Genomic DNA, 10,378 nt, shown 5'->3' with positions numbered 1-10,378 from the left:
GGCAGATGGGTACCACTGTGCCTGGAGGGAAACCGGGCGGGCCAAGAGCAGGAGCAGCTACCCCGGCCCTGCTGGTTTTGGCACAGAGCCGGGTTTTATTCAGGGCCATGATTTGCTGGAGGCCTCATTGAGGGACTTGGCGCACAGCCCTGGCATGGGACTGGGCCTCTCAGGCCCTGCAGGTGGGGGCTCATGGGGTCTGCCTTTCCTGCACCTGCAAAACTTGCGTCTCTCCTGAGTCTGCACAGCAGCTCAACTTGGACTTGGCCTGTCCAGGAAGCCCTGGGTGCTGCTGCACGGGGACCCAGGCCGGGGCCTGGGCTGTGAAGGGCGTGGTCGATGCGTGACAAGAGACGGCGGGCCGCCCTCCACATGGGGCAAGGGCTGGGGGCTCCCGCGTCTTCTCTGAGAGGCGGGGCAGCAGCCTGGGGGCCGTGTTCCTGGGTCCGGGCGGGCGGCGTGTGCGGTGGGGGCGCAGGATCACATCGTGTGTCGGTGACGAGTTTGTGGGCCTGAAACCTAAGGGGCTCCAGTGAGGAACGACAGGACAAGACTTCAGAGGCCAGTGGAAGACAAGCTACATCTCAAAACGCAGCGGCTTCCTCTGCGTCCGATGGTCAGCGGGAGACGAACCGGAATCGCCCGCTGTCCACCGGCAGCGGCCGCGGGAAGCGCGGGGGAGACGCGTCAGGCAGGGTCACAGACGCGGGCAGCCGCCTCTCCGCGGAGCCTGGCCACAGCCAAGCGTCGCCCGGCCTTGCTGAGACCCGACCGCCCCACGGCACGCGCTGGTGCTGAGGGACCCCCACGGCCAGCGGGGTGGTCAGCGCCTCCCCAGACTCGCTGTCTCTTCACGCCCGCAGCAGCTGGACGTGCACCGCTCAGCACCGCCCGCCGTCCAGGGCTTACCCGCCACGGGGAGGCCGTCCCCTTGGACGAGCGTGAGCCCATTCCCGCCGCCCCAGCCCTGGCAGCCTCCAGCCTGGTCTCCGTTTCTCTGAGTCTGGCGTGTTCGGGTCCCAACGCCTCCGTGTGTCCGACAGCCCTTCTCTGCCTGACACCTCGCTGAGCACATGCCCCTGGGGCGTCCCTGTCTGTGTTCCGCTGAGCCCCACGCCCCATCTCCTCCTTCCGCAGACGGACAGCTCGGTCGTTTCCATGCCATGGCCACTGTGGGTGGCCCTGCAGTGAACACAGGGCGCAGACACCCTGAGACACTGGTTTCACTTCCTCTGGATAAACACCCAGAAGCGGGGCGCTGGCACGAGGTCGCCCTGTTCCTGATTGTCGGGGGACCCTCCACACTGTCCTGGAGCAGCGGCACCAGCTGTCGGCCCTGCCACCAGCACACGAGGCCGCTTCGCGGCACATCCTCACCAGCACCTTCGCCGCGTGTCGTGACGGTGGCCGCTCTGACAGGTCCGAGGTGACATCTTGCGGTTCTGATGTGCGTTTTCCCGATGGTCAGTGACGTTGAGCGTCTTTTCATGAACCTGATGGCCATCTGTATGTCTTCTTTGGGAAAATGTGTAATCAGTTCCTCTGCCCATTTTTTAATCAAATTATTATTATTATTATTAACTTGCTGTTGAGCTTATGATTTCCTTATTTTTTTTTTTTTGGAAATTAACCCTAAGATAGATGGTTCACACACATTTCCCCCACTCCGCAGGCTGCCTTTCCATTTTGCCGTTTCTCTCGCTGTACAGAAGCTTTTGAGTTTGATGTGGTCCCCTCCCTATTGGGTGTGCCATCGACTTTTGTTACGTTGCGGAGAGTTTTATCATGAATGGGTGTCGAACGTTGTCAGCTGCTTTTCTGTACCCACAGATGGTCATACAGTTTTTATCCTTCGTTCCGTTAATGGGGTTTGTGACACTGATTTGTGGGTGTTGAGCCATCCTTGCAGAGGCAGATCCCACTCGACCATGGCGTGTGAACCTTTTAACATACCCTTGACTCCGCTTTGCTAACATTTTGTTGAGAATTTTTACATTCATCGTCATCAGGGATACTGGTCTCTAGCTTTCTTGTGACGTCCTTATGTGGCTGTGGTACCAACATAATGCTGGCCTCGTAAAATGAGTTTGGAAGTACTTCCTCCTCTCGAGTTTTCTGGGAGAATTCAAGGAGGGCTGCTGCTAGCTCTTCTGTGAACGTCTGGACCAGGGAGCCCCTCCGGTCCTCGGCTCGTTTCGTTGGGAGGTTTTGGTTTCTGATCCCTTCTTACTAGTGATGGTCCGTTCGGACTTCGGTTTCTGCGTGATTCAGCCTTGGTAGGTCGTGCGCTTCTAGGAATTGACCGGTTTTGCCCAGGTTGTCCGGTTTGCTGCTGTGTGGCGTTCAGCCTCTCACGGCCCCTTGTGTTTCTGCAGTCGGCATAATGTCTCCTGTTTCGTTCGTGGTTTTATGCATTTCAGTCCTCTTTCCTCCTCGTCAGTGTAACGGGCCCACAGCAGGGCGCCGGGCCGCTGGCCCCCACAGCACACAGAGCTGCTCCAACCACGGCCGGACACTGACGTGCTGTCCAGGGACACTCCGTTTGGCCACCTTGCTGATGCCCTACGTGTCTGACCCGGGGAGACGTCCTCTCCCACACTGCGTGGTGCGGTGCCCTGATGATAAAATCCCAACCGTTCGGGGTTTGTCTTTTGAATGGAAATGGTGGGGGGGGGTGGTTTATATTTGTTTCTTTTAAATGAAGCAAATGTGAAAATAAAGAAACTTTTTGAAGAAAAAGAAAAGAAGATCGACTTGTCCTCCAGAGACAAAAGTAAACTCTGAAGCGACTGCAGTTACAACAGCTCGGCTGGACAGAGCGGGACACAGACCAGTGAGGCGGGCAGAGGCGGCCTGTGCCCGGCCCCGGAGCCAGGAGCCCGTCGGGCGGTCCGGGCGAGGTCTTCGTTACTGGTCCTGGGAGGTCTCGCTCCAGTAGGAGAAAAGCAAACCCAGATGCCCACAGCAGCCCGGCATGCAGACAGATTTCAGACGAGTTAGAACGAGATGTTTGCAGATTACAAAAAATCCTGGAAGGGAGAAGAATATGCTCCCTATCGGCGGGGCAGGGAAGGCGAGGCCCTCCCGAGAGGCCGCTGAGGAGGAAACGTCGTCCAGTTTCCCAAATCAAACTTTGGAATTTCTGAATGTCAAAAGACACGTGAACAAAACTAAAAGCCACGTGGCAGGCGGAGAGGACACTGTGAGCCAGACCCGGACGTGGGGGAGCGCGCCCACGGCGAGATTAGCGAAGCCCTCGAATGGGCAGAAGGAGAGACTTGAGCCCGTGAGCAGAGACGGGAGATGCTCAGCGTCATTCACAATTGTGGAAATGCCGGGGGCACGAGACACGTGCCCCTAAGAGGTGGGCGAAGCTGTGGAGCGCAGGTGGGGGGTGGACACACGCTCCGGACCCCGCAAGCCACACCCACTGGTCACGGCAGAGGGGGTTGTCAGCCGCTGTCCAGGCAGCAAACGGGTGGGACCCGGAGATCCTGCTGTGGGGATCAGGCCCGCGGAAACGTGGCGGGCACGTCAGGACGTCGCCACACAGACGCCACTGACGCACCAGCCACAACGGCGGGACGCGGACGCCCTGAGTGGGCAGGGCCAGCGCCCAGGGCGCAGAACCCACGTGCCCGCGGCTGCGATGGAGACACTGGTCTGGAGATGGGGCGTCTCGGCCAGGCGACCAGCGAAAAACGGTCAGCCGTGCCACACCGGAGGGCGGGCATCCTGCACCTGACAACGGGCGGAAAGCGGGTCGGAGGCCGCCAGGGGAAAGGGCCCGGGCCCGCGAAGCTCGGTCGCGCGGGGCGGCCCCTGGGGAACGGGCCTCCCCGTGTGCTGTGTGACCTGTCTCTCCGAAGCCACAAGGCTCTTCCTGGCGGGTTTCCGAACCCCTCTGGGCTCAGCTTGCCGCCGGCGGACCGGGCAGGCCAGAGCCCGTGCGTGTGTCATCGCTGCTGTGGACCGCGCCCCACCGCGGGGAGCACAGCCCCGGGGACTGCGGGCCAGGCCTGCGCTGTGGGGGGTCCCCCGCCTGCGGTCCGAAGAGCACGCGCCGTCACGGACGCGGATGGGAGAACCCGAACTCTCAACCTGGAAGACGGACTTGCCACCCCGCGCCCACAGCTGGGCAGGGAGGACGCCCCTGAGAACACGAGGCCGGGGCCCCCGGAGGCGCGTGGGGGGCAGGGCCTCCGGCTCCGCACCGCGAGGGGTCCGGGGGCGCCGGCCGGTGCCGCAGCGCCGTGCAGACCCCAGAGCCGAGAGCCTGGGGCGGTGGCTTGGTGCCAGGACAGTCGCCGCAGGAGGGGGGCGCCGCCCTGGCCGTGCTGGCGCCCGCCACAAAGACCAGGCGTGGTCCCCGAAATGCGCGTTCTGGGCGGACGAGCGGGGCGGGAACGTGCGGGGCGCAAACGGGCTCCCTGGCACCGCAGGCTCACGTGTACTCGCTGGGCGCCACGTTGAGGGCCGCGCTGGAGTACGTGGCGGAGCCCGAGCCCAGGCTGAGCCGCGATCTGGAGGCGCTGCTGGGCCAGATGCAGGCGGAGGACCCTGCGGACCGGCCTGACCTCGAGGTAACTGGCGGCTGCCCCCTCAGTTTACCCGGACGCTGAGACTCGACACCCTGCATGCCGCCCCGTGCCCGCAGCCACGCACACACGTGCACACACGTACACGCACTTGCACGCGCACTTGCACACGCGCACGCGCACTTGCACATGCGCACGCAGGGGCCCTCGTGTCCCCGTCACGCGAGCTCCTCACCTGCAATTGGATGGTATTGCATTTTAAATAAGAGCCTGATTTTTTAACACGTTTTGTTGCAGAGAGGTTTGGTTTTTAGTTCTCATGGGCTAAGCAGGAGCCTAGGTTTTCTGTAATCCCAAGGTGATCGATCGCCTTTGGTTCCAGGCCCTGGGCGTGGTGGGGCGCGGGCGGCGGGCGCGAGCTCACCCAGGGTCTCATGTCTGCAGAGCATCGTCGCCCTCTGCGAGGAGAAGATGCAGCCAACATCCTCCTGCCGGCTCTGCCGCAGCCTCGCGGCCGTGGGGAGGAGGGTGCTGTCCATCGAGTCCTTTGGCGCATTCCAAGGTAGGCTCGTGCACACGCACGCCCACGTGCGTGTACACACACGCACAGCACGCATGTGTGAGTGCACGAACATCCATGCTGGCCGCACGCACGCGATCACACCACTGCACTCGGCGCCGAGTAAACACCCACTCACGTGCACAAACGGATCGCATGCGCGCCCGTCACACGCATAAACACACGAACGCGCACACAAATCGCCACTTTGTTCGTGGGCTCACGTGCACGCACACGTGCGTCAGACTGTCCTGCTCCGCAGCCCACGCAGTTAGAGGTGGGAGGCGAGGCCGTGCCGGCAAAGCACGGAGCTCGGGCTGGGCGTCTGCCCCGGCCTCCTGAGCATTTCAGCGTGCGCGCAGGGTGACTTCACGCCGTTTCTGGGGACACCACACCGTGTCTGGAGGGCACGTTTCTCCCCCGCCAAACACGCTGCTGCTGTCACGCCTGGGTTCGCACGGCTCAGGCGGGACTCTGGCGGGATCTCAGATGGCACTTTGGACAAATGCCAGCGTCTGCCCCACGCCGTGCCTGTGGCAGTGGCCTGCAGGGGCCGTGCGGGGTCCCCCAAGCGGTAACAGTGTTTGTGACGCTGGCCGCAGGACAGGGAGAGGACAGTCCCCGTGGGAGCCGTCTGGGGCGGTCCACAGCAGACAGTGGAGGCCGCCGCAGGCTTAACTTCCTCCTGCAGGAGCCTCGCCCGTGCACTCCCGACAGGAACCGCGTGCTTCCGGAGACGAAGAGCTGCCGGAGGAGCCCTGGGGAGGCTCGGCCTGGCCCCGGGAACCGCAGCCTCGTTAATTAGCCAGGGCTGAAAAAAAAACAAAATTAGCCAGGGCTGTGTGGTTAACGAGGCTGGCACTCAGGGAAGAGAGTGGCCCCACCCTGGGAGGCCCTGTGCTCAGGTCTCTGGTGAGCCGGGGCGCTACAGGAACCAGTCACAGGTCGGGGGGACCCGGGTGCTGCAGGAGCCAGGTCACAGCTCAGGGCGGCCGTGGGCTGTGGTCCTGGGCGCAGCACTGACCGCCTCCTGCTTTTCCCAGATGTCGCTGAGAGCGCCTGGAAGGGGAGACTTGCTCCAAAGAGCAGGGGGCCCAGGAGGCAGCCTGGAGACCGTGGCACGGACCCAGGGGCCCTGCCCGTCTCCCAGGGCCCGGAGCATGCTGGGACCCCAGCCCCCACGTCTCTGCTGCCCACCCCTCTGAGGAATGGAGAACGCCCCAGCCAGCAGGGGCTGGCCAGCCTGGTCCTGGACACCCCGTGGCCCCTGCAGAGGGGCCACCCGAGGGACGTGCAGGCAGTGCCCCGGGCCCTGCCTGAGGGCCTTGGGGCCACTGCCCTCTGCCTGACCACGGAGGACCAGCTGCCCGCGCTGAGCACGGAGGACCAGCTGCCCACGCCTGAAATCTCCCCCGCAGGCCCCGGGGAGGCGTCCCCTGGGGGGCAGCGTGGCCATGCCAGCTCCAGGGCCCAGCCCCAGTCCAGGCTGTGGCCTGTGCAGAAGCCTGAGCGCCAGCAAGAAGGGGCTCAAGGTGCAGGCCTCAGTGGGGACAGGGACACCGGGGTGCCTGGCCAGCACCCTGCGGAGGGAAGCTACCCGCCCCGCCCTGAGGAAGCCCCAGATGCAGACAGAGACACTGAGGCCATCAGGGCTGCCGAGGACGAGCAGGCCCCCAAAGCAGCTGCGGAGCAGGTGGGTGGCAACATGCCCAGCGGGGCCGGAGGGGTCTCCCCGGGGCCAGGACCGATGCTCGGGTCAGGATGGGTCTCCCAGGCAGGACGGGTCTCCCAGGCAGGACGGGTCTCCCAGGCCCGCCGCCGTTCCGCAGCGGTGAGGGACAGAGGCCTCTGCTGGAAACGTGTTCCCGGAGTCCGGGGTGTACCTAGTGTCCCTGCGGCCACTCTGACAGGCCTACTGTGGGCTGAGGACCCAGGCTGGGCACAGACTCCTGCTGGGCTCCCAGCAAGTTGCCCGCTGAAGCTCTGTGTCCCCGGGAGCCATGTGGCGTGTCTGGGGACAGCGCTGGGCTGGCACTGCGGCCGACGGTGTGGCACCAAGGCCCTCACTTCCCCGGGCATGGCGACCCAAGGACCGGTGCCTCCACGACCACCATCTCTGTTGGCGACGCACGTGGAAATGTGGAAACTCAAACGGTTTATTTGGATGACCCTGGGGCTGACACGTGCTGGGCGCACGGTCCCCACCCGCCGGTCTGCGGACGGGAGCCGCGCGTGCCTTCTCGTCACAGCGGCCTCTGCGTCTGGATCGTGCCGCTGAGCAGTGTCCCCAGGGCCATCGGTGCCGTGGCCTGTGTCAGGATGTCCTTCCTTTCGAAGCTGACTGACACCCCGTCGTCTGGATGGACCACGTTTTATTACTCGTCCGTCCGTGGACACGGGCACCTCCACCCCTCAGCAGCCATGAACCACACCGTGCACACGGCTGCAAACAGCTGTCCCAGGCCCTGCGTCCGGCTCTTCTGGGCAAACACCCGGAAGGGAGACTGCCGGTGGCATGGTGGCTGTGCGTCTGGTCCGCGGGACCCGCACTGTCCCCGCGGCCGCGCGTCACGCCCCCCACAGAGCCCCGGGTCCCGGTCTCCACCTCCCCCAGCACCTGCGTCTGACGGGGCTAGGACCCGGCTGGTGTGTGGGGAGCATGCAGTGAGGGACCCCCCCGTGCTTGAGGCAGCCCCCGCCTATAACTCCCGCGGGCGCCGGTTCTCATCCAGGTGGCCTGTCCCCAGGGCGTCCCCCTGCAGGAGCTGGTGGCCCGGCTGGCCCGGCCCTTCGAGGACCACGAGCTGTGGGCTCTGTGCCACGCCTGCCTCCGCGCTCTGTGCACCCACCGCCAGCACCCAGGTGACACTCCGCGGCTCCTTGCTCAGCCCGTGTGGGCTGGGGGGCCACGGCACCCACACCGTGGACCGGGGTCCCCTGGGGGCATCTGCTCTGGACTCGGGCCAGAGGGGTTCGGGGGGCAGCGAGGGCAGAGGCTTAAAATACGGGCCTTACAGCAGGCGACCCTTCTCATCGGGCGACGTTGTCCCCAAGCAGGCGAAGTTTCGCCGGGGGCCTTAGACGTTACACTGCCTCGTGGCCCTCACAACCCAGTGGTCCCCGAGGGTGTGTGACCGGCCAGCAGCCCTGCCGTGGCACGTCATGGGCCGGTGGGGACACAGCCGGCGACTGGCTCCTCCCCCAGCCCCACGTCTCCCCTTGTGTAGCTCGAGGCAGCTCTGAGGGTCTCGCTGTCCCCTGGGCTGCCCTGCCCAGGAATTTGGGAGTGGGGCCGGCCGGGCCAGCGCCCTGGCCCCGGTGCCATGCCCGGCGATGGGCCGGGGTACTGGCATCCCTGGGGGCTGGGGACCGCCCGCCCGGCCATGTCCCCACAGGCCACGGGCAGCAGGGCCCCTGGGTGGCTGACCCTGACCTTGCCTCCCGCTGCAGCCGTGCTGTGCCCGGACTCCGTGCTGGTGGCTGAGGATGGGGCTGTGCGATTCGGGCCGCCGCCCGCCCACGGTGGGTCCTCAGGAGCGGGCACCCCCCTCCCAGGGCCGTGGGCCAGCACCGCTGGCCCGTGGTAGGATAGCTCAGCGGCTTTGGGGCTTTCCCTCACAGGCACTTACAGCTCATTCTTCCTGGCCCCTGAGGTCGCAGAGCAGGAGCTGGCCACGGAGAAGGTACTGGACCCCGGCCCTCCCCGCCCCCACCAGTGATGTCCCCCACCCTGCCCAGAGAGCCTGAGGGGACTGGGGGAGGCGCGTGGGCTCTGGGGAGGCGGGCGGCCCCCAAGTACAGCAGCTGTGTCCAGACCCTTGCTCAGCCCGGCCTGGGCTGTGTCCCCCAGCACGGGTAGCTCTGGCGGTGTCATCCCAGGACAGGACTTCGGTGTGGACAGCTACGGGCAGTGAGGGCTGGCTGGCCAGAACCCTCAGCTGGACTCGCACAGGAGTTTGCTGGGCGCTGGTCAAGTCGTGCAGCTTAGGACCAGAGGGCTTGCAGTCAGGGCCCAGGTGAAGGTCCCTTCTGGGAAGGTGGAGGAGACAGGTGTCCTTCCTCGCCCCAGACCACCCAGCGCACCGAGACCCCCACCTGGGAATGGGTGGAGACAGGACAGCAGCCTGGCCTGCCCCCCCTCCACCCCCCCACTCCCCCGCCCCCCGGACAGCACAGCAGGGTGCCTGGAGCTCTTGTCCTGTCTCCGACGGAGTGATGCGGCACTGAGGAACTGTGCTGGGAAATGTCAGCAGAGTCGCCGACAGCAACCCGGCTGTCAGCGGGAAGGGGCAGGTCCAAAGAGCCCATGGGCGCCTGGACCCGCCCAGCGGTCAGCAAGGAGCCAGCCCCGCTGGGGGGCCAGAGGGGGCCTGAGGGTCCGTCACCCAGCAGTGGCGGGGCCACCCCACCGAAGGCGTGAGCAGAGGCAGCGGGGAGGCCGACCTCCCCGCCGTCCGCAGTGAGGAGAAGCTGGTCCTCGGGGACCGCGCGGGGCCTGGACTTCGGCCACGAGTCGGCGGAACCGAGACAGTGCCCCCTCTTCCTCTGGAGTGCTGTTGCAGAAAGCCAGCTCGACCCAGAGGCCCGACGTGACAGGCCCCGGTTTCTGTGGGAGTCGCCGGCCACGCCAAGAACCGAGTGCCTGGGACCGGGCGGAAGGGGCTGGGTCGATGCCAGCACCGACACCTGCGGCTCGGGAGCCCCAGCGCTGACCGCGTCCGTGAGGGGAGGGGCACGGGCTGCACCCCGTCCATAGAGCTCCCACCTCAGAACCCTAGGAACAGAGCGGTGGTTCCGTTCGGTGTGGTCGCCGTCTAGCAGCACAGCCCCGAGTCCCCGCCCGGGCCTGGCGCCGTGCTGTGGGCATGCGCTCACCCTGCACCCGGGCCCGGCGGGCGCAGCCTGGAGACTGGCAGGTCCACTGAGCACGGCTGGCTTCTGTCGTCCCCAGGCCTCGGTGTATGGTGTGGCTGCAGTCCTGTGGACAGCAGCCAAGTTCAGCGTCCCCCGAGACCACAAGCTGGCCCTGCCACGCCGGCTGAAGACCCTCCTCCTGCACATGGCTGGACGCAGCGCCCAGGAGCGGCCGTCGGCGGCCGAGGCCGTCAAGGTACCCACACTGCTCCGGGCTGGACGCTGCCGCGGCGGGGAAGGAGCTGCCTGTGGCTTCCTGTCTCCTGGACAGGCGGTGGGGGGCGGGGAGGGGCACGGGTTTATTTGTGGACAGCGTGTGGAGTCTGTGCTGCCCACTACCCGGCATGCCCCCCAGACCGCCTGGCCA

General features: G+C 65.6%; 1 protein-coding gene across 1 annotated transcript in view; it reads left to right on the top strand.

Moving 5' to 3' along the window:
- Positions 1-10,378, top strand: part of KNDC1 (kinase non-catalytic C-lobe domain containing 1) — a 40,394-nt gene that overhangs the window by 8,463 nt on the left and 21,553 nt on the right. The window contains exons 4-10 of the mRNA XM_039835957.1: positions 4,443-4,583; positions 4,983-5,100; positions 6,141-6,790; positions 7,830-7,959; positions 8,548-8,619; positions 8,719-8,780; positions 10,049-10,207. Coding sequence (XP_039691891.1) covers positions 4,443-4,583; positions 4,983-5,100; positions 6,141-6,790; positions 7,830-7,959; positions 8,548-8,619; positions 8,719-8,780; positions 10,049-10,207 — 1,332 coding nt within the window. The remainder of the gene's footprint in view (positions 1-4,442; positions 4,584-4,982; positions 5,101-6,140; positions 6,791-7,829; positions 7,960-8,547; positions 8,620-8,718; positions 8,781-10,048; positions 10,208-10,378) is intronic.

This window comes from Pteropus medius, unplaced genomic scaffold (assembly GCF_902729225.1).
Source record: "Pteropus medius unplaced genomic scaffold, Ma_sr-lr_union100, whole genome shotgun sequence".
Classification (NCBI taxonomy): domain Eukaryota; kingdom Metazoa; phylum Chordata; class Mammalia; order Chiroptera; family Pteropodidae; genus Pteropus; species Pteropus medius.
Note: the sequence above shows the minus strand (reverse complement) of the source record. Positions and strands in the feature narration are given on the sequence as shown.